At 65.1% G+C, this 22,271-nt stretch overlaps 1 protein-coding gene across 1 annotated transcript; it reads right to left on the bottom strand.

The window, feature by feature from the left end:
* Position 1: 1 nt before the first annotated feature.
* MELTF (melanotransferrin) lies at positions 2–20,826 on the bottom strand. Its single transcript, XM_072812527.1, has 16 exons — positions 20,735–20,826; positions 19,843–19,997; positions 18,721–18,820; positions 16,656–16,838; positions 15,225–15,381; positions 14,139–14,206; positions 10,059–10,246; positions 9,698–9,878; positions 8,869–9,020; positions 6,213–6,309; positions 5,469–5,663; positions 4,604–4,760; positions 4,447–4,514; positions 3,253–3,440; positions 1,779–1,977; positions 2–1,327 (listed from the first exon to the last, which is right to left on the bottom strand). The coding sequence occupies exons 1-16, from the start codon at positions 20,781–20,783 to the stop codon at positions 1,251–1,253; spliced, it is 2,214 nt and encodes a 737-aa protein (XP_072668628.1). The 5' UTR covers positions 20,784–20,826; the 3' UTR covers positions 2–1,250.
* Between the last annotated feature and the right edge of the window lie 1,445 nt (positions 20,827–22,271).

The raw sequence follows: 22,271 nt of genomic DNA, 5'->3' as shown, positions 1-22,271 counted from the left end.
CATCTCTTTATCTTTTATTTGCACTAACACGCCGGGGCCCTGTCCCCGGAAAGCTGGCATCCGCAGGCCGCTCTCCCCGTGCCCACGGCCGCCGCTGCACACCTGGCCGCACACGAGCCCGGCCCCCCCGCCCCCGCATAAATCTCCCTTAAAGAAAAGAAATCAAAGGATCCTCAGGTCCGAGAGTCACTGGCTCCCGTCAGGGAAGAGGGTACAAGCCTGGCTGCGGCCTCGCGTGCGGGCGGTGGGCGGCCTGCGGCTCCCGGTGTGGGGACCGGGCCTCCCCGGTGGCAGGACCGCGGCCCGGACGCTGCCAGGGGCCTCCTCGGTGGGGAGCCGGGGGTGTCGTCGGCGCAGACGGGGGCGAAGCGCCAGGAGCCGGCCTGTCATCGGCGTCCCCGGGGCCCCCGCAGACCGCGACGCAAATAGCTCCAGGCCCACGCGGCTCCCGGGCTGCTGCGAGGGCGGCTGCTCCTGTTCCTGCTTCTCGTTTCTTGGGGAGAATTCGGAGGCAGCGCTGGCAGTTCTGGAAACTTTCCTGGCTCCCCAGACAGCCGCGGCCAAACGGGCACCCTGACTCCGGGGGTGGAAGGCGGCCCTTCCCCTGCTCGCCCGGGGGGGGCTCCCGCTGCGGCCTCGGGGGCCTGGCCCTGCTCCAGGGCTCCCCGGGGCGGTCCTCAAGGCCGGGCCCCGTCTGGAGGCACCCGCTCTGCTGGGGGCGCGGGGGCGGCCGAGGAGTCGTGGGGGCCCCAGGGTGCCGAGACGGACGCTCAGGAGGGGTGCGCCCTGGGGAGCGGGGCCTGTCGGAGGACCCCCTGGGGGCTTAGCCCCGCGGTCAGCCCGGCCCCCCGGCCCCGCACACCCGGGTGCCCCGTGGGCAGCGCCGTGGCCAGCGCCGCAGACGGGCAGAGGGCGGCGCTGCGTGGGCCCCGCTCCCCGGTGGCCGCCCCGGGACAGAGCCCGCGTCCCAGGACGGAGGCCGGTGGCGGTGGGGGGGGCCTGACGAGGGGAAGGGGACAGCAGGGGACGGCCCTGGGCAGGGAGGCCGCGGAAGCCCGGTCCCTGGGGGACTGGCCCTTGCCCGGCGGGGGTGGGGCGGGAGGCACCCGTGGGCCTCGGGTGCGGGGAGGGGACGCGGGGGCTGGGCTCCCTGGCGCCCACCCGCTCAGGGCCCCTCCGTCCTCGGCCACCTCCTGGTCCCTGGCGGCGGCCGGGAAGGGCCCGAGGGCCGGGCTTGGCGGGCGGCGGCGTCAGAGGCCGGGGTGCAGGAGGCCCGCGGGGAGGCCCAGCAGGAGAGGCAGCAGCGGCGAGGACAGCCCGGGGGCCGCTGGGGGACCAAGCACAGGCGCTCAGGGCCTCGGAGCCCCCGCAGCGCCTCCCGCCCCGCGCCCGGCCTCCCTGTCTGCCCCGGCACCACTGCTCTTCCCCCTGCTTCCCCGCGGACCCTTTCCTTTCAAAATGCGCCTCCCGGTGTATCTATGCAGCTGCCATAATCTCTCCGCGCCACGTCTGGCACCGACAGCCTGGATCCAGGTCCGTCCGGGTCACACAGGCCCGGCTTCTGCTGTCTGTGGTGTTCCCTGTCCTCACCACCCTGCACCCCCTTCCCCACCCCCGCCTCACCTGGAGGGTCGGTAACCCCCCGGAGCATCCCCCCTGCACTCGAGGATTTGGGGTGGAAGGCTGGGAGGGATGCTGTGGGGCGGGACGCGGGGTCGCGGGGCACCTTCTCTTCCCCTGTGACGCGTGAACCTGCCCACCCGGCAGCCAGGCCCTACCTGCGCCCGAGCACTGCTGAGACAGCGTCCCTTCCAGAGCTGCCACGTAGTCAGGGCCCAGCCAGTCCCGGTACGTGGCCTTCTCCCCGACAGGCACCATCCGGGTGGTGGCATCCTTGAAGAGCAGGTCTTGGCCGTGATAGTTGGAGGAGTCGTACATCCTGAACCCGTTCTTATTGTCATCATCTCCAAACAGGTCCTGAAAGTACCACAGGCAGACCTGCTTTTCCTCCGGCCTCAGCAGGGCTCATGCAGGAGCTGCTGGCTGCCACGCGGGGCTCTACAGACAGTGAACCCAGGAGCAGGGGACCTCGGGGCACCAGGGCCGACTGGAAACCCTAAGCCCAACCAGTCAGCTCAAGCCGGCATCAAAGGGACTTGGAGTAACGAGACGACGGTAGTGCCACAGTATGAGGGGTCCAAGTGGCCATCAGGCCTTCGGGGGCTCACAGACGCTCCAATATCTGATGCCAGGTCGGCCTTCTTCCCAGGAAAACGTGCACGGACACAAAGTTCTTCCCCACGTCACCTATCACTCCGGGGCGGGGGGGGGATGAGAGAGAGGAGGGGCCGTGGGGAGGTGGGGCCCCGGTGCTTGGGAACCAAGGGCCCTGTTGTCGGAGCCCGGGCCCTTCCAGGTATGCGTGCAGCCCACAGGATCTGCAGGGGGACTAGATGTAGGCCGTGAAAGAAGGACAGGAGCTCAGGAGGGCCTCTGAGGAAACGGGAAGTCTGAGGCGGCCACTCCGGGCAGTCGGGTGGGCAGCTGTCCACACGGAGGGGGCGGTGACGGCAGGGCCCACGACGTCCACACACAGACGGCTGTTAAGGGCCCGGGGCTGGGTGATGCCAACCGGAGGGCACGGACAGGTGAAGAGGGTGTAGGACTGAGCCCAGGGGCGCTCGGGGGCGGTGGGGAGGCCGTGGGGGCGGGGGCACGGGAGGGGTAGCTACAGTTGCCTGGGAGGAGCCCCGGGCAGGTGTGGACCTGGAACGGGGTGGGGGGAAGCTCCTCTGGCAGGTGGGAGCTGGGGCCAGTGCTGCTAGGGTCAGGGAGCTGATGGGACTCAGCCCCACGGGCCACTGCGCTGCTCGGGGCAGTTCGAGCCCTGGTGAGGGCCCGTCTGGAGCAGAGGGACCCGAGGGGAGCAGGTGACACTCGAGAGAGGACTCCCGAAGGAGCCTTGCTCTAAGGGGGGGTCATGGCCACTATAGGATGGAACCAAGAGGGCGCTCCTTTGTTTTTGTTTTTTAAGGATGGCAGAGACCACGGCACGCTTGTAGCTTGGTGAGAACCGGCCGCTGAGGGGGGACGGCGCGGACACAGAGGGACAGCTGGAGGAGAGGCTTGACGAAGTGAAAACCTCGGAACTTTCCCCCAGGCTTCCTCGGTTTGTTTCAGGTAAACCGAGGCGCAGGGCCCGGGGTCACCTCACCGCCCACCCCCCGGTGCCGTCGCCCCGCCCCGGCTCACCTGGGCCTTGTCCAGCAGCCCGTACACGGCGTAGATGTTGGTATCCGGCCTGACCATGACGGCGTGGGGTGGTATCTGGGCCAGATTGCAGGCTGCGAACTGCGACACCTCGGCCCGGGCCCCGTTGGGACACAGCAGCTCATAGTCCTCGGACCTGAGCCCAGCAGCCCACGGCTCAGAGTTGTGGCCTGAGGGGATGGAGCAGAACGACAGGGGAAGACACAAGCCGCTCTGCTCCTGGATCCCCAGATCCTTGCCAGGGCAGAGGTGGCAAAGCCTGGCCAGCTCCCAACTCCATGCCCCGGCTGCTCTGCTCTAGGCCAGGACCCGCGGACCCAGCAGGGCCATGACCCTGGCAGGAGCCACCGCTGGAGGGAAGAGGCGGTACCTGTAACGGGGCAGGTACTTCACGGGCACCTGCCCTGTCCTCAAGACAGTAACGTCAGATGAGCGTGGTCACCCCCATTTCACAGGAGGGAAAACTGAGACTCTTAATCCCTCCCAGGCCAAGAGCCCCAACTGTGTGTTCCAGGTCTTGGACCTGAGGTGTGTGTGGGTGTGTGGGGGGCGCTTCTGAAGGTGGCTGCCCTCTTCCCCCAACAGCCCAAGTTCTCAAACTGGACGAGGTACAACATCAAGTTGTGAGATGGCAGTTTCAAAGGTAGGTCTAGGGGTGGGGCCTGGCAATCTGTGGGGTTTTCTTTCTTAAGATTTATTTTATTTATTTATTCATGAGAGAGAGAGAAAGAGAGAGAGAGAGAGGCAGAGACACAGGCAGAGGGAGGAGCAGGCTCCATGCAGGGAGCCCGACGTGGGACTCGATCCCGGGACTCCAGGATCAGGCCCTGGGCCGAAGGCAGGGGCTGAACCGCTGAGCCCCAACCCACACCGGGGCACAAGGTGCCTTCCTGCCCTGAGGTTCTGGGGGAGGTTCTGAGTGCAGAAGACTGGACCCCCAGCATCGGGGGTTCAGAGCCTGGCTGGGGGCAGGGCACAGAGGAGCGACCAGCAGGTGCTGGAAGCAAACAGCCTCTGGTCTTCAAGAGGGCGTAGGCGCTTCGAGGGGATGAGGCATCCGGTAGGACCAGGTGTGGGCTTGGGGGCCCGGGGCCTGCTCCGCCCGAGGGCGCCTGGGAGGCCGGGGCCGGGTCACGTCGGCGGCCCCCGAGACTCTGGCCCGGCGCCCGCACCTACCGTTTGTGTTGTCGAAGACGGTCGTGTGCTTGACGAAGGCCACGTCCCCTGCGCTCTCAGCCAGGCACCTGCGGGCGGGAGGCCGAGGTGGGGGTGGCGGGGGCGGTGGGGGGCCCCCGGGCTGCGAGCGGGCCCAGCCCACCCACCGGGCCGGTACCTGAAGGCGCCGCGGTGGCCGTAGTACCTCTCCTGGCTGCTGCCCACACACTTGTTGCGGCCGCGCTCGTCCCCCACGCAGAGGGCGCACAGCGAGGCCGGGTAGTTCTTGGGGTTGTTGACAGGCACGCAGCTGGCGCTGAAGAACTGGCTCACGGCTGGGGCGGGGGGGGGGGCGCTGGGTCAGGGGCCGCGGGGGGCCGTGGGCCCTGCGCCCACCCACCCGCTCCCCCAGCGCAGCGGGGCACCTCTCCTCGGTGACTGCGGGAACAGCGGGCACGTGGAGGCTTTCTGGACACAAACCCCATGGGCGGCCCCCGCTGGTGGTCGGCCAGCCCTCCCTTGGGCTCCCTCGGGGATGGAGAGCTCACTACCTGTAAGCTACTCCGCGTGGGAGCGGGAGAGCAGCCCTAACGCTCCCTGTCTGGGTGCTCGCCGAGGTGGGTAGGAAGAAACGTGGGTTTTTTGTGAGGTGCCAGACGGGACAGAGGTGCGCGCACAGTCAGCCCAGGATGTGCCAGCTTCCTGCTGCCTCCCTCTCCCCACGACTGCGTGTGACTTAGCACGCGGGGAGCCCCGGGGCGGCATGTGGCGGCTGCCTGGCAAGCGCGTCTCCTCGGCACTCGTGCAGGTGGCGGCCGGGGGCTGCTGGGACACGGGGACAGCCCCACGCCGGGAGGTGACCCCGCTGGGCCCCTTGCACCCCCTGCAGCCGGCTCCCCCTCCGCAGAGCAGGGGACACTGGCCCCCTCCCAGGAGGGGGGCCTGCCGTGTGGATTCCGTGGGGACAGGCGGCCTGGCCCTCGCCCCCAGCCCCGTGGACCCCGGAGGGAGCTGGCCCGGGTGCGTCCCTGCGGCCGCGGTACCTGTGAGGACGTCGCAGTCCCTGGGCCGGAGGAAGCCCCTCCGCAGCAGGGCGCCCACGGGGATGTCCCAGCCCGCGGGGCTGCCCAAGCCCGGGTGGCACGAGCGCCTGCCCCGCAGCTCGTCCAGGGAGAAGGCGTCCGAGCTGTTCCGCTTCACCACGGCCACGGCGAAGTACGAGCTGCTCGTGTCGTCCGCTGCGAGGAGGGGACGCCAGTGAGGCCCCGGTCGTGCTCCCCGGGCCTCGGCGCAAGGGACCCCTGCCACCCTCACCCTGCCCCTCGGTGGCTCCTGCCACGGAGCTGCAGCTGCGTGGGCTCCGCTGTGGGCTCTGCCGTGGGCCCCGGCCTGTCTGGTCCCCAGGGCCACCCCAGCCCTCGGCTCTGTCTCCGCCAGCCTCCGTCCTGACGCTCCTCCCCGAGGGCCTGTCCTTCCTGACACCCCGGTGGGACTTCTCTCACCTCCCGCAGGAGCAGCTTTCCTAAGCCCTGGGACTTGCCACATCCCTGAGGTCACCACGTGGAGGGGGCTGGGCCCTCCCTGGAGCCTCGATGGCTGGGCCGCAGCCCGGGGAGGCACCTGCTGGGGCGGCCACACGCTCGCCTGCTCCGGGTGGCCCGGCGAGGCCACTACGGGGTCTTTATAATTGCGAGGGGCCGTCACACAGCCAAGGACACCGGAGAAGGCGCACGCGGCCTGCGAGGCCCGAGGCCTGGGCACGTGCAGGAAGCGGCCACCGCACTCACGGGCATAGCGCTCCCCCGCCGCGGGCACCAGGCCGTGCTTCTGTCCCGCCAGGTAGGTGTCCTCGCCCCTCAGGGTCACGGCGTCGATCTGCCCGGCCTGAGGGACACATCGAGAGGTCACAGACCAGGGAGGGCGCCGGTGCTCGCCCCGGGGAGCCTCCCCAGGTGCGGGCGGGAGAGGTGCTGCTCGGGAGCCCCCCGAGGGACGCAGGCCGCTATCGCCCGCTGCCAGGCCCTGCTCCCAGCAGACTCTTGCGCCCTCCCGGGGCTCACGCCTGGGTGGGGGGTTCTCAGGCCAGCGCCCGGGGCCCGGACGGCACCCCCAGCCCGGGCGCAGGACGTGTGCGCCGAGTGTGTACGTGTGCAGCGGCTGCGCGACCGGCCACATTTCAGGAGGCTGCGGCTGCGGCTCGGTGGTCAGAGCTCGGCCCCAGGTGTGCCCCCCCCCCCCCCGTCCTCCCGGGGCTCCCCGCGTCTCCCACGCTCCACTCCACCGCCTCATCCCGGAGCCTCTGGGTAGGAGGCCCCTGGGCCCGAAGAGGGGCTGCAGCGTCCAGGCCCCAGGGGAGGCGTGCGGCGGGGGGACGCCCGCGCCCAGGCAGGTGCCCCAGGCTGCTCAGGCCCAGCGCGAGGCTGCGAGGTCCGCGGCCGCAGAAACAGGCAGCGGCGTGGGTCCTTGAGCCTGGAGGGGCCGCGTCTGGGGCCGCGTGAGGGGCCGCTCCTGCCCCCCCCCCCACGACCCAGGACCCCACCGGGACCCAGTCAGCGGCCGCTCCCTTCCTGGGCCTCGGGCTGGCGGCTGCGGGGGGTCGAGCCACTGGGCGCCTCCCAGAGCCTTGGGAGCCAGCGTGTCTGAGCCTGTGGCTGGGGTTCGGCTGGCAGCGCCCCGGCCGCCCCGCTCCTGCTGGGCAGCCCCCCGGCCTGTTGTTTGCGCCCAGAACCATCTAAGGAGCCGTCCCCTCGCCTGCAGGCGCCGAACCTTGTGACCCAGCCACTCCGGGGGCGGCCCAGCCTGTCCCCCCCTTCCCCCGTCCCAGCCGCGTCCACCCCGCCCCAGCGGCCCCCCTACCCTGAGCCAGGGCACCCGGGGGCGGGTTGCTTCTCTGGCCTCTCCCAGCTTCAGCCTCCACACCTGACAGTGATCACACCCGCCCCCAGGGCCCCATGCGGGTAAGTGAAGGGTCCACGGGAAGTCTTAGCACAGCGCGTGGTACATGGCATCGCACGCCCGGGGTGTCGTTTGCCCCGATCCTGGCTCTTGCTATTCCTCGACGTCCACGGGCTGCCTGGCTGGGGCAGCGCGGACACTCCTGAGTGGCACTGGCGTGGCCTGCACTTGGGGGTGGCCCGGAGAAGGGCTCCTGACCACAGGCCCCACCGACTTGCCCTTAAGGGAGGAGGGAGCCTGGGTGGTGCAACCAGTTCAGCTTCCAACTCTTGGGTGGGGCCCAGGTCGTGACCTCAGGTGCGGGGCTCAGTGAGGAGCCTGCTTGAGAGTCTCCCCCCCCCCCCCTCATGTTCTCACTCTCTAAGAAAAATAAATAAGGGGCAGCCCGGGTGGCTCAGCGGCTTAGTGCCGCCTGCGGCCCAGGGTGAGCCTGGAGTCCCGGGATCAAGTCCTGCACTGGGCTCCCTGCATGGAGCCTGCTTCTCCCTCTGCCTGTGTCTCTGCCTCTCTCTGTGTGTCTCTCATGAATAAATAAATAAAATATTTAAAAAAAATTTTTTTTAAATTAAAAAAATAAGTAAAATCTTAAAAAAAAAAAAGAGGAAGGAGAAGGAGCCCAGGAACCCAGGGGCTGCTGGGACCCCCGTGAGCTCGGCAGCGCCCTGACGGCAGCGCCCCAGGGCCAGGTGCAAGTCCTGGTCCCAACCCCTAGGCTGAGAAGCGAAGCACGGCGAGCCGCAGGGGCCTCCAGCAGGGCCAGTGCTCTTAACTCCCAGTGGGAAGCATGTTAGTGGGAGCCGGACCAAGGCCACGGGCTGTGACAGCTTAGAGACAAAGGCAAGGACAGGACACAATGGGAGACAGCAGGGTGTGGTGTGCTCCAGGCCTGCCACTGAAGGCCTCGCGACGGCAGGGCCTCGCTGGCCAGCCTCAGTTTCCTTCCTCTTAAGAGAAGGGGCAGGGATCCCTGGGTGGCGCAGCGGTTTAGCACCTGCCTTTGGCCCAGGGCGTGATCCTGGGGTCCTGGGATCGAGTCCCACATCGGGCTCCTGGCAAGGAGCCTGCTTCTCCCTCTGCCTGTGTCTCTGCCTCTCTCTCTCTCTCTCTCTCTCTCTCTCTGTGACTATCATAAATAAGTAAAAATTAAAAAAAAAAAAGGAGAAGGGGCAGCACGAGGTTCCATCTCACCTGAGATCATGACCTGGGCCCAACCCAAGAGCTGGAAGCTTCCTTACCTCCCCTGCTCAGTGAGGAAGGGTTCCTGGAGCCCCCGAAAGGAAGCAGCCTTCCCCCTCTCCGCGCGCCCCACCCGCCCTGCCCCTGCCAGTCCTTCCTCCTCCCCTCTTCTCTGTGGGGTTGTCCCAGGACACTCCTGCCCAGGCGGCTGTCTGCTCTAGACCAGGGGGCTCGGGGGGAGAGCAGCGAAGGGCCTGGCACTGCCACTGCCCGCCCACCGGCCTGCCCTGCCCGTCCGGGTGCGGCCCCCACCTGGATCCGTTCCATGCAGTGTTGGGGAGACTCGGCCGACACGCACTGGATCTCTGGCTTGAGCCGCTGCCGGCTGAAGGCCACGGCCATGTCTCCGCACTTCTGGATCTCAGGAGTGGACAGCACACACCAGCGCAGGTAGTGGGGCAGGCCTGCGTGTGGAGCTGCGGTCACTCGCCTGCTGCAGGGGCTGCCCCGAGCCCGGCCTGTGAGGTGGGGCCTGCGGCCCAGGAGCTCGTAGGACCCGTCGGAAGTCCTGGTTCTCCCCCCGCACACCCCCACCCTGGCTGGACGGAGTTGTCTGACGCTCCGAGCCTGTTTCCTCTTACAGAAAGGGGAGGACTGTGCCTCTTTCAGGCGCCGTGAGAGGGCCTGAGGCAGATCGTGGCCGTCGCGTGTCTAACCGAGGGTGAGGGTCACGGCACTTCCCTGGCTGCGGGGGGCGGGGGGCGGGAGGCCCATCTCTAGACCACTGCAATGGTCAACCCCTGAGCCAGGGCCTTGGCTGCAGGGTGGGAGGAGGAGGAGTGAGGCACTGAGCGGAGAACATGCTGGGATCTGCCAAGCTCCGCGTGGAGGGCAAGGGCCTCTCCCCGAGATGGTCCCGGGTGGTCCGGATCCCACCCCTTGGAGCATATGGGGCATCGGGGATACAGCAGCCCATGCAACTCGGGAGCAGCCTCCTCCCCAGAACCCCAGAAGCAGGAGGTGGAAGCAACTGGTTCTCGCGGAGGCCAAGGGGCACCGCTCCTGGGGTGAGTGTCCTTTGCCAGCGGCCTCCCCAGAGGCGCCGGGCTGTGCCGCTGGGACCCGACACAGGCGGACTTACGGTTGGGATCACAGAGGAGACCCTTCACGGCGTGCAGGTACTCGCGGCCCAACCAGGCCTCGTAGGTCTGTGTGGCGATGGGCACCAGCTCCGAGGTGGAGTCTTTGAAGAGCAGGTTCTTCTGGCCGTAGGCCTCGGAGCTGAACATCTGGAAGCTGCTGCCCTCCTGGCTGAACAGGCGCTGGGGGGCGGGGGGCTGCTGAGGCCTTCCCCCCCTCCCAGGTCCCCGCCAGCGCCCCCTCCTGCGCCCTCTGGGGACCAGGGCACGCGCCACCCCCTTCCGTCGCCCCCGGGGCTTCCCCTCGTCACTCAGCCGCCCGGTCCCCCGACTGTGGCTCAGCCCCCGGGCCGCCTGACCCACCTGGCCTTCGTTCAGCAGCCGGAACACGAGGCCCCCATCCGTGTCGGCCCGGACCACCACCGCGTGGGCAGGCACGCGCGCCAGGTGGCATCGCCTCCACTCGGTGACGTCAGCCCGGCTGCCATCCCGGCACAGCAGCGCAAAGTCCTGGGAGCGCAGTGCCCGGCCCCAGGACGGAAGGGTCCTCCCTGGGGAGACGGGAAGCCCGTGTGAGCCAGCGTCTGTGCGCGGGGGGCTGCGGGAGGGCCCGGCCGCCTGGAGGCTGGGGCGTGGAGGCCAGGAGCCGAGGCTGGGAGTGGAGGCCGGGCCGCGGAGGCCGGGCGCGGAGGCTGCGACCTCTTCCAGGAGCTTGAGACCCAGAACCCAGGAGGCAGAGGGGCCGGGAGCTGGCCCCGTGGGCCCCGGGTCTCCAGGGACTGTTGCTGGCATCTCCTGCCCCACAGCTTCTCCCGAGGACACGGCTCTGAGGGAGCGGACGGACGGACAGACGGACAGGACTACGCGTTAACGTTGTAAAGAGAAGAGAATCCAAGGAGCTCGGGCTGGGAGAGAGGGATGCACCGGGAGCTCCCTGCTGCCCGGGGCGCTGAATCTGGCTCTGAGCAGAGGGCAGGGCAGGGGCCAGGGCAGGGCCCAGCCGGACACACCGGCCCAGAGCGGCACCCCAGAGCAAAGGGGGGCTCTCCAAAGTCAGCCCGTGTATTAATCCAATAGTCACCTACTGATATTCTGGGACATTTCCCCCAAGTCCTTTTTTCTATTTTCTAACCATTTCTAACATGGTTAAGGACACACCTGATTGACATTCTTGCATCCTACTTCTTCTTCTTCTTTTTTTTTTTTTTTAAATATTTATTTATTGGGATGCCTGGTGGGGCTCAGCAGGTAAGCACCTGCCTTTGGCCCAGGGCATGACCCCGGGGTCCCGGGATCGAGTTCCACATTGGGCTCCCAGCAGGGAGCCTGCTTCTCCCTCGGCCTGTGTCTCTGCCTCTTTCTCTGTGTCTCTTGTGAATAAGTAAATAAATCTTAAAAAAAAGAAGATAAAAGATCTATTTATTTATTTGAGAGAGAAACAGAGAGTCTGGGGGGGAGGGGTGCTGAGCAGACTCCCTGCTGAGCACAGAGCCCTGATACTGGATTCTACTTCACAACCCATGAGATCATGACTTGAGTCAGAATCATAAGTCAAAGAAAGGCTCAAATAACTGAGCCACCCAGGTGCCCTACTGCTTAAAAAAATTATTTATATAAGTAATCTCTACACACAACATCGGGCTTGAACTCATGACCCCAAGATCAAGAGTCGCACGTTCCACGGACTGAGCCAGCCAGGGGACCCTTGCATCTGACTTTTTTTTTTTTTCATTTGTCATTTTATTATTTTTTTTATTTTTTTTTTATTTTTTTTTTAAGTTTATTTATTTATGATAGTCATAGAGAGAGAGAGAGAGAAAGAGAGGCAGAGACACAGGCAGAGGGAGAAGCAGGCTCCATGCACCGGGAGCCCGACGTGGGATTCGATCCCGGGTCTCCAGGATCGCGCCCTGGGCCAAAGGCAGGCGATAAACCGCTGCACCACCCAGGGATCCCTCATTTGTCATTTTAAAGTCTTTTTCCCACCCTTCTGGAAATTTTCCATAAAGCTCATTTATAATAGGCAGATTTATTTGAAAGAGTGAACAGCAACACCAGATAGGAATATTAAGAAGACTAATTTTAAGACTGTAACTCAACAGATGGTCTTACACAACAATATTTTTATGACTTTAAAAAATTTCAAATGAGAACAATAAGCCTCTGCTAGGAAATAGGAGGGGTAAAAATAATTTGTGGGGTTATGAAAACTCTTCACTCTGAAGCTATTTCCAAACAAAACCCCCATGGGTCCCCTGGGTGGCTCAGTGGTTGAGCATCTGCCTTCGGCTCAGGGTGTGATCCCTGGGTCCTGGGATCAAGTCCTGCATTAGGCTCCCCGCAGGGAGCCTGCTTCTCCCTCTGCCTGTGTCTCTGCCTCTCTCTCTCTGTCACTCATGAATAAATACATTTTAAAAAATTAAAAAAAATAAAGATTTTATTTATTTATTCATGATAGAGAGAGAGCGAGAGAGAGGCAGAGACACAGGCAGAGGGAGAAGCAGGCTCCATGCAGGGAGCCTGACGTAGGACTCGATTCCGGGACCCCAGGATCACGCCCTGGGCTGAAGGCAGGTGCTCAAACCACTAAGCCACCCAGGCTGCCCCATCATCAACATTTTAAAAGGGCCAATTTTAGGGGCCCCTGGGTGACTCAGCTGGTTAAGCATCTGACTCTAGATTTCAGCTCAGGTCATGATCTCGGGGGCGTGGGATCGAGCCCCACGTTGGGCCCTGCACTCAGCAGGAGTCTGCTTGAGATTCTTTCTCTCTCTCGGCTTCTGCCTCCTCCCTCCTTAAAATAAATAAATAAAAGAGCTAATTTTAACCCAATATATCCCTATTCTTTCTCCACCTTTAACATTTTCCTCTGCTTGATCTTGAGACCCAAGTCCCAGCTGCCCATTTTTGTAGGAACATCTTGCTCTGGAGCTAATCTTATGTGCTTCCTCCTTTTTCAAATCATTTTTTTCCCCTCTTTTTCAAATCTGGTTCATATTGTTTGCCTTCTTGAATGTCAGACCACATGATGGACCTTCTGCTTTTAAAGGTAAAGGTCATGATAAAAAAAAGATTAGGATAAAAAAAAAGACAATGATCAGACATTACTGAACTGGCAAAACTATAGTCAGAAGTGTTTGCTGAATGCCACGAGGGAGCATCAGGAGATTTCTGGATGGAAGGTCAGGCACGGTCACCATCTTGATTGTGGTGGTGGTTATTCAACTGTGTTTTGGGCAAGACGCATGGAACTCTATTTCCAAAAGAGTGCATTTTGCTGCATGTGAATTATACCTCAGTTTAAAGAAATAAATAATCCTTAAGCAAATCCAAATTAGGGGATGTTCTATAAAATAACTGGCCTCACTCTTCAAACATGTCCATGCCGCAAAAACAAAGAAAGATTATGAAACTGCTTAGAAGCTAAAGGAAAGTAAAGAGACTTAACAACTAAAAACCATGTGTGATCACAGGTTTGGTCCTGACAAAAATTGCTACGAAGGACAGAATTGGGACAGTTAATGAATCTGGAATACGGGCTGCAGATTAGATAATAGTATTTTTTTATTTTTTTAATTTATGATAGTCACAGAGAGAGAGAGAGAGGCAGAGACACAGGCAGAGGGAGAAGCAAGCTCCATGCACCGGGAGCCCGACGTGGGATTCAATCCCTGGTCTCCAGGATGGCGCCCTGGGCCGAAGGCAGGCGCTAAACCGCTGCACCACCCAGGGATCCCTAGATAATAGTATTATATCAATGTTACGTTTCTGGAAATCGTAACTATACGGTAGCCAGGTCTCCATCTCCTTGTTTTTTTGGAGCTACACACTAAAATATTGAAGGGTGCCTTGCAGGCTAATGTACTCCCCCAGAAACGATACATTCAGGTGTGGAAAGAACGATAAGGAAAGAATATACGCAAGTATAGAAAGGATGATAAATCCAATACAGCAAATGCTAAAAGTCGGAATCTGGATAACAAATAAATGAGGGGGGCAGGCACCTGGGTGGCTCAGTTGGTTAAGGGTCTGACTCTTGATTTCAGCTCAGGTCATAGTCTCAGGGTCGAGAGAGGATTCCCTCTCCCTCTCCTTCTGCTCTCCCCACCCTCTAAAAGAAATAGATACATAAATCTTTGGAAAAAAAAATAAATGGGAGTTGAATTATTCTCGCAACTTTTCCAAAGCTCCATTATTGCAAAATAAAAAATGTTAAATGACAACGATCTAATGGTTGTACATGCAGCACTGCCCCGATTTACTAAGACCTCCCTGGGGGTGGGAGCGGGTGAGAGTTTGCTGAGACTCGGAGCCCAAACCAGAGCAGGGCGGAGCCACCTCCAGCAGCTCCCTCTCGGAGCAGCTTGCACTCCACTCCTAAGACCCACTGCTTCCTTTCGGGGAGACTTCCAGGGCCTAGGCTGGGCTGCGGGGGGCACTCACCGTCAGTGTTCTCCAGCACCGTGCTGTGCTTCACGAAGGCCACGTCCCCCGCCCCTTCCGCCAGGCACCTGCAGAGGGGGAATCCGTGAGTGCCGGCCCAGCGCATCCGCCCCCTGGAGCTCTGTTCCCGGGGTGCCCGTGGGGGGCACGGCCGGAGGGGCAGGCGGTCCCAGGGCCTAGGTCCCCGCTTTGCTTCCTGTGGGGCTTCGCCAAGTCGTGGAGGCCTCCTGGCCTCTACCACCTGGACAGTGGTGGGGAGAAAGTCGCTGCGCACAGGGAGAGCGGCTTTATGATCAGTGTGGACGCTGCACAGCCCGCCTGGGGCCCTAAGCGGGTGGAGGGCGGCTGCCGTAGTCAAGAGCTGTGATGCTCAGGGTGTTTGGAGGAGGAGTCGGCCTCAAGGGAGGGGATGGGACAGGACGTCTCATGCGACACCAAGCCCCTGAGTGGAAGGGACCAGGACTTCTGTGTTCCCTCCTGCAGGGTTCACTGCCCGGAGGGAGGCAGGCCCAGGCCCCTGGGCGAGGCCGGGACCGAGGGGCCCAAGTTGCTGCTTGTAGGACCGAGGACTGCTCCTCTCTCCGTGCCCCAGGCCGTATTTACGCGGATCCCACCCGGGGCAGGGGCACTAGCAGGCTCCCCGCGTCCAGGTGGAGACACGGAGGCCGAGGCGGCTACAGGGGCTCTGGAGGCTTCCGACCGGCCCCGCTGAGCCTGTTCCCTCATCTGCGGACCGAGGCGGCCGCCCCCAGCCGGTGGGGACTCTCCTCTGGCTCCGAAGGGCAGGGCCGGCCCTAATCGGGGGCCCAGCCCCCTCGAGGTGTCAGGACTTGGGGGCTCCTGCCCCCCCGCCCCCCGCCCCCGCCTCCCTCCCCGCCGGCCGAGGCATCAGGGAGAGGACAGGAGGGTGGCAAGGTGCTTTTTGTCGTTTCCTCCGAAGCCCTCGCCCCTAAGTGCGCTCCGCGGGTCGTGCTCGGGCGGGGGTCCCCCAACTGGGCAGGCCGAGCTGCAGCCGTGCCACCGCCCTGGGGCGCCACCGCCCTGGGGCCTGGTGCCCGCTGTGTGTCCCCCCACCCCGTCCCTCACCGGAAGGCCCCGCTGTAGTCGTAGTATCTCTCCAGGGGGCTCTTGTCGCACACACCGTCCCCGGCAGCATCGCCCCTGCACTGGCGGCACAGGGAGTCCGCATGGCCCGTCTCTGCAGCCCCGGGGACGCAGCTGCCCCCAAAGTAGTCACTGACGGCTGCGGGAGGGAGGGAGGTTGGGAGGCCGGGATGGAGGCTGGGAGGGGGAGGCTAGGAGGGAGGGAGGTTGGGAGGCCGGGAGGGAGGCTGGGAGGGAGGCTAGGAGGGAGGGAGGTTGGGAGGCCGGGAGGGAGGCCGGGAGGGAGGCCGGGAGGGAGGCCGGGAGGGAGGTTGGGAGGGAGGCCGGGAGGGAGGCTGGGAGGGAGGCCGGGAGGGAGGGAGGTTGGGAGGCCGGGAGGGAGGCCGGGAGGGAGGCCGGGAGGGAGGCTGGGAGGGAGGCCGGGAGGGAGGGAGGTTGGGAGGCCGGGAGGGAGGCCGGGAGGGAGGCCAGGAGGGAGGCCGGGAGGGAGGCCGGAGAGCCACAGGCGGGCCCAGGCCCCGGACGGCTCAGTCCAGGCCACCCGCGGGGCCCTGCAGGCTGGGGGGTGGAGCGGGGGGGTGGCGGTGGGCCGTGGTGGGGCTGACAGTGGCTCGGGGAGGAACACCCGTGTCCCCAGGGCTGCAGAGGCCGCCGTCCCCGCGCCCCCCCTAGGCCAGCTCCGTGCGATGAGGGCGGCAAAGGAATAGCCACGTCGCGACTATGACCTCACAGGCCACGCGTTTCACAACACGGGAGGGCAGGTGACGGTGACAGGGCCTCCCGGGCCAGGTGGGGGGCGCCTCATGGCTCGGGGTGCCCGCCAGCACCGAGGCCCCGTGGCCCCCCGTGGGCAAGTATTTACCCTGCGCCTCAGTCCCCGCCACCTGCAGGGGGAGCAGGATGGCCCGGGCCAGCTCGGCTCCCTGCTTGGGGTCCCCACTGGGGCTCCCCTTCCTGGCCCACTCCGGCCTCCCGGCTCCGAGCCTGCAGGAGCGGGCCCCCCAACCCTGCGCACCTGGAACCCCGGAGGACATGCGTCCAGGCCCTGTGGCTCGGGCTGGCCTCGAGTGCTGCCGCAGCAGGTACGTCCACACCTGTCCGCGGGCAGTGTGGATTGCGCCTGTGCGTGTGTGCACGTGTGTGCATGCACCTGTCCGTGGGCACGTGTGGACCACGCCTGTGCGTGTGCACGTGTGTGCATGCACCTGTCCGTGGGCATGTGTGGACCGCGCCTGTGCGTGTGTGCGCGTGTGTGCATGCACCTGTGCATATGTGCATGTGCGGACCGCGCACCTGTGCATGTGTGCACGCCTGCACTGCGTGTGTTGTGAGGGCAGCCTGAGGGAGTCCCCTGTGAGGGCGGGCGGGGCAGCAGCAGGGAAGGACACGCAGAGCCCCGCGGGGCAGCCTTACCCTTGAGCACATCGCAGCCCATCACGGACAGGCGGCCGCTCTCCACCAGGTAGCCCACGGGCACGTTCCAGCCCGCTGTCCTGTTGAGGCCCGTGTGGCAGGACCTCACCCCCTTCAGGCTGTTGATGGTCACGTTGGAGCTCCTCTTGACCACGGCCACGGCGTAATAGGAGGTGCCGACCTCTAGAAGGAGGGACGGGAGAGGCGTGAGGGCGGCCGGAGAGCAGCCGAGAGGGAAGACAGGTGTGCGTGTGTGCGTGTGTGTGTGCACGCATGTGTGCATGAATGTACACCCGTGTGTGCACGCTTCCTGGTTCCCGAGAGAGCGCGTGGGTACGACCCACATGGCTCATCGCGAGACCCCAGGCTCCCGGTCTCACGCGGTGGACATCCCCCCGAGAGGCTCTTTCTCCCCTTTCCCTGCCAGTCACCGGTACTTGCAGCTGGGTCTGCATCTGTGCTGCAGCTCTGCAGCTGGCGGGGGACACGGGGGCCCCCAGTCCTGTGTCTTCCTGAGTCCAGGCCCTTCAGGGGAAGGGCACCACGGTCATGGGGAGAGGAGCAGTGGGAGGTGCAGGCGGGGCAGGCAGGATCGTCACCCAGATGGGCAGAGGGGCTCACAGGTGCTGAGGTGGTAGGAGGGAGGGGGCGCGAGAGTGTACGGGGAGCTAGCAGTGCGGTCCCGAATCACCCAGAAACTTGAATGGGGTGCATGTGGGCGGGCAGGGGTCCCCAGCCTTGCAAAAGATTCCCCGGGCCGAAGGGGACCCACAAGGGCCATTCAGACAAGATGGGGATGATTTACCTACGGGGACGGATGACCAGCGGGCATCGCATCCCCCCCGCCCCCCGTGCGCCCCGTACGGTGGGATGCCTACGATCAGAATGCCGTTGAGTTCTAGAAAATAAAGCCGGGGTTCTGTCCCGTGCCCCAAGCTAGCCTCTGCCCACCTGAGCAGCCTGGCCTGCTGCCGTCCTTTGATTTACCCACCGTGCCCTTCTTCCCGGTTCCTCGAACCTCCCAAGTTCTTTCCCCCCTGGGGCCCTTGTCAGGGTCCAGGTTAAATGCCACCTCCTCGAGAGGCCTTCCCGAGTGCTCCCTTCCAGTAGGTTCCCCCACATGCCTTCCTTTCCTCCTCGTGGGCTCTACCTCCTTCACAGCACCTTCCACGGTCACAACTACGCTTCCTTGTGTTCATTTGTTCACTACCTGATGGCTGCTCTCTTGGGCTTACCACTCTGTGCTCATGCCTGGCATACAGTAGGTGCTCAATAAGTGTGCTGAATTAATTAAAGAGGAAGAGCGGTGTTTGGGGCCAGTGAGGCAGGGCGTGCTTTGGCCTTTGAGTGCAGGCGCTAGGCTGTGTCCTGAGCCATCTGAGTCACCCATTCACCAAGGGGCCAAGTGAGCGCCTGCGCGGGATACCAGGGACCTAGGGGTGTCAAAGATGAGGACCAGGCCCTCCTCGAGGGGCCCACTGTGCCAGGGACAGAGAAAACAGGACAGAAGATGGGATCCTGATAGAGTGGGTCAGAGCTCCGGGAAAACAGGAAAGAGAAGCTCTTTCGGGCCAGGGGAGGGGTCAGGGGTCACCCTTAGAGGTGACAGCGAGCCGGGCCGTGACCGGGGCTAGCCCTTGGACACGTGCAGGTCCTGGGTGAGCTTCCCAGGGGGCAGCCGGGTTAGAGCATGTGGGGGTGTGAGGCGCAGGGACTGGGGCAAAGGAACTCCCAGTCCTATGCACATACCATGCATCAGGTGCGCACCTGCTGATTCATTTAGTCTGTGGGACAGGACTGAGGCCGCTCTCCCCACTTTACAAGTTATGGGGTGATGGGATTCCCGCAAGGAAGAACGGACTCGAGTCAGCTCTCTGTGTCTCTGGCACCCCTGCTCTGAGCGGGGGGGGGCTTGTGTAGGTCAGTCTGGCCTGGACCCCAGGACTGCTATGGGGACAGGGCTACCGACCGGCTTGAGGGCTGCAGGCTGTGCGGGGCCCAGCAGGGACACGCTGCGGGGACAGCCTCTTCGCCTCCCGCCCCCCAGGCCGCTTCGCCTGCTGACCTTGGTCGTACACTTCGCCCACCACGGGCTTCAGTCCGTGCTCCTTCCCGGCCTCGTAGATGGCTCCTCCGTCCAGGGTGATGGCGTCAGCCTCCTGGGCCTGCCGGGGACACGTGGTCAGGCCAGCCCGGCCGCCTGGGCCTCGCGACCAGCTGCTCGGGCCATCCGCTGGCCTGCCGGGACGTCCCTCCTGGTCCTCTGGCCCGGTCCCCTGCCCTGGCTCAGCCTGCACCCCGAGAGTAGGGGGCTCACCCTTTACCAGGTCCCAGGTGACAGCTCTCCTAGGTCAAGGCTTGCCTTGGCTTCCTAATTATGTCATTTAAAAATTATTAATTTTCTAGGGCTTCTAATGGCTTTACACACTAAGGATAAATGAATGAATAAATCAGATGGTACAAAATGGTGCATAGCGAGATGGTGAATCTCCCTCATTTCCCTGTTTCTGAGCCCCGACTCCGCTGTTAACCCGTTTCTCAGGTTTCCTAGGACGCAGACCGAGGCCCACGGATGCCCTCCTCATTTTTTTTTTCTCCTAAAACACAAATGGCAGGATGCTGTCAGCGTCCTGGGGTCGCCATGGCGTCTAGCTCGGGGGACCTGGCAGTGGAGCCTCACGCAAGCCCGTGGCCGGCGTGGGACCTGCACTAGGTCTGCAGAGAAGTCAGGGCCCAGTACAAGGGGACCCAGGCCCCCCGGCCGTGCCTGCCCGGAGTCGGGCCTTGAGGGCCAAGCTCGCAGGGGCGGTGCCAGCTGGGCCAGGTCGCCTGCCTGCCCCTGGCACTCCGCTCCCTGCCCCTGGCACCCCGCTCCCTGCACCCCGCACCCCGCTCCCTGCGCCCGGGGCTGCCACCAGCCCTCTCCTGGGAAACTGCACGAGCCCTCCTGGCGCCCCCGGGGCCCCTCCGGGGTGGGTGTGCGGCCGGTGCCAGCGTCCCCACTGTCGCAGGGGCCTCTCCTGGAGGGAGGACTGTGCCCGGGCCCCACCTGGGCGGGACCGGCTGGCCAGGAAGCCCTGGCCCCGTTGCCTGGAGACTCGGGCCACCCGGAGCCTCGCCGTGAATGGAGCCCTTGTGGTGCCCCGTCGGACCCCCCCCCCCCCGGCCCAGCGGGTGGGGCGCTCACCGCGAGGAGCCGGATGCAGTGGTCGGCGGAAGGGGCCTGCACACACCCGACGGGCGGCTGGATCCCGGCGGCTCCGAAGGCCTTGCTCAGGTCGCCGCACTTGCGCTGCTCGGGGTCTGAGGTGGTGCACCAGCGCACCTGCGCCCCGCTGAGGGCTGGGGGACGGGGGGGGGGTCCAGCTGCCCTAACCTGCGCACCTGCGCCCCGCTGAGGGCTGGGGGACGGGGAGGGGGGTCCAGCTGCCCTAACCTGCGCACCTGCGCCCCGCTGAGGGCTGGGGGACGGGGGGGGGGGGCCCAGCTGCCCTAACCTGCGCCCCGCTGAGGGCTGGGGGACGGGGAGGGGGGTCCAGCTGCCCTAACCTGCGCCCCGCTGAGGGCTGGGGGACGGGGGGGGGGGTTGCCCACTGCCCCAGCACCGCGGCCTCCCGGGTCACCCGCGGACGTGCACAGCGAGTCCGCGACCAGCCCTGCCCCTCCCCTGGGAGGTCCGCGGCCACAGGGGCGTCCCAGACCCGGGGGGGGGCCGAGGGGCCGGGGGTCGGGGCCGCGCTCAGCCCAGCCCTGCTCTCTGGCCCGGGGGCACCGGCGACGGCGCGTGGGCTCCGGCCCTTCCCGCCCCTCTTGGCGCCTCTCGCCCAGGGTCCCGGCTCCCTCGGGGACGCACGGCGAGGGCCCAGGAGACCGCCCTGGGGCGCCCGTCCCTCGGGGCTCCGCGGCCGCTCCCGGGCCTGCCCGCCCCGCCTCCGCCGCTCGAAGGCGCCGCGTCCCGAGGCCCGGCGCAGGCCGCCCCCTCCGGGAAGCCCTCCAGACGCCCCCTGGGCTCCCCCAGCGCCCCCGGCTGCGCTCGGCCCCGCCCCCGCCCCTGCCCCTGCCCCGCGGCCCGGCCTCACCTGTGCGCAGCGCCAGGAGGACCCACAGGGCCCCGCTCGGGCCCCGCATGACGCCGTCGGGCTCCGCGGCCCCGCAGCCAGGCCCCCGCCCCGCCCCCGCCCCCGCCCCGCCGCTTAAGTGCGCGCCCAGCCCCGCCCCGCCCCGCCCCGCCCCGCCCCCGCCCCCGGGACTGGCCCCCGCCCCGCCGGCCCTGCCGTCCCCGTCCCCGTCCCCGGGCTGCCACCGGGGCTGCCCGGGTCCTGGCCCCCTGCGCCCCCTGCCGGCCGTGCCCCCAGGCCGCACCCCAGGCTGACCCGGTCCCCCCCCCCGCCGCACCGGGGCTGACCCGCGTCGTCGAGGACCCAGGAAGCTGGATGCCGGGAGCCCGTGTGCGCGTCCCGGGGCTGCCCCGCCCCGCGGGGAGGGGGTCGAGCGGGGTCTCTGGCTGGGGACGCGGTGGCCTGGCCCGGCCCGGGGGAGCAAGCCTCCTGGGCGCCCCCACCCTGAGCGCCCCCGGCCTTCCCACGATCCGTCCAGGAGGACACACGCCGGGAGTCCAGGCAGCGGCTCGGCCACGCGGCCCCTCCCTATCCCTGGGCCCCGCCGTGACCCACCGGTGAGACTCCCCCGCCCCGCTCTGCCGGGCCCTCAGCCGGGAGGGGCTGCCCATGACACACGCACCCGGGTCCTCGGCGAGACGGGGAACCCTGGCCTTGGGGCCTTGGGCCTGGGGCCTGCCACTTCGGGGGTCGGAGGAACGGTCGGGAGGCAATCGGAGCATCCTGGGCCGGTCACTCAACCCGGAAAGAGCTTCATATAGATATATGGGCTTCATTATTCATGAGAGACCCAGGCAGAGGGAGAAGCAGGCTCCCTGCAGGGAGCCCGACGTGGGCCTCGATCCCACGACCCCGGGGTCACGCCCTGGGCCGAAGGCAGCCGCTCAGCCGCTGGGCCACTCGGGGGCCCTGGAAAGAGCTTTTTTATTTTTTTAAAGATTTTATTTATTTATTCATGAGAGACACACAGAGAGAGACACAGGCAGAGACACAGGCAGAGGGAGAAGCAGGCTCCATGCAAGGAGCCTGTTGTGGGACTCGATCCCGGGTCTCCAGGATCGCATCCTGGGCTGCAGGTGGCGCTAAACCCCTGCGCCACCGGGGCTGCCCCTGGAAAGAGCTTTATAGAGGAGAAGGGCTGCAGGATAGTCTGGTCCCTTTCTGGACTCCCACTGAGGAGAGGGAGAGTGCCTCCGAGCTTCCTTCTAGAAACAAGAACTAGTTTCACGGAGACTCCTAGAAGGCGTGGGGACCTAAACAACACTGTTTTGGGACCACCTCTCTTCCCAACTCTATTCCAGAATACGAGATACAAAGAGCTCTCCCCTACTCTGCCAAACACACAGCTCTGGCTCTCCAAGGATTCAGGTTGCCCCCCAGGCCCCAACCATGGAGCTTGCTTGCCAGGAAACTGAGGAACAGCAGCAGGTACCATGGGATGGAGGACGTGAAAGATAATTTCTAGGGACTCAGAAAGAAGAGGGGGCCTTTGACAGGG

This window comes from Canis lupus, chromosome 35 (genome assembly GCF_048164855.1).
Source record: "Canis lupus baileyi chromosome 35, mCanLup2.hap1, whole genome shotgun sequence".
In the NCBI taxonomy this organism is placed as follows: domain Eukaryota; kingdom Metazoa; phylum Chordata; class Mammalia; order Carnivora; family Canidae; genus Canis; species Canis lupus.
The sequence above is the reverse complement of the archived record's forward strand: the minus strand, read 5'-3'. Positions and strand labels throughout refer to the sequence as shown.

Bases quoted from the DNA above. Each gene is read 5' to 3' on its own strand.
- MELTF (XM_072812527.1), bottom strand. From the start codon at position 20,783: ATGCGGGGCCCGAGCGGGGCCCTGTGGGTCCTCCTGGCGCTGCGCACA. The intron at 16,839-18,720 runs GTCAGCAGGCGA...CCCTCCTTCTAG, and splicing joins GGGCGAAGTGTACGACCAAG to AGGTCGGCACCTCCTATTAC. The intron at 15,382-16,655 runs GTAAGGCTGCCC...TCCCTCCCGCAG, and splicing joins GGGCTGCGATGTGCTCAAGG to CCGTCAGTGACTACTTTGGG.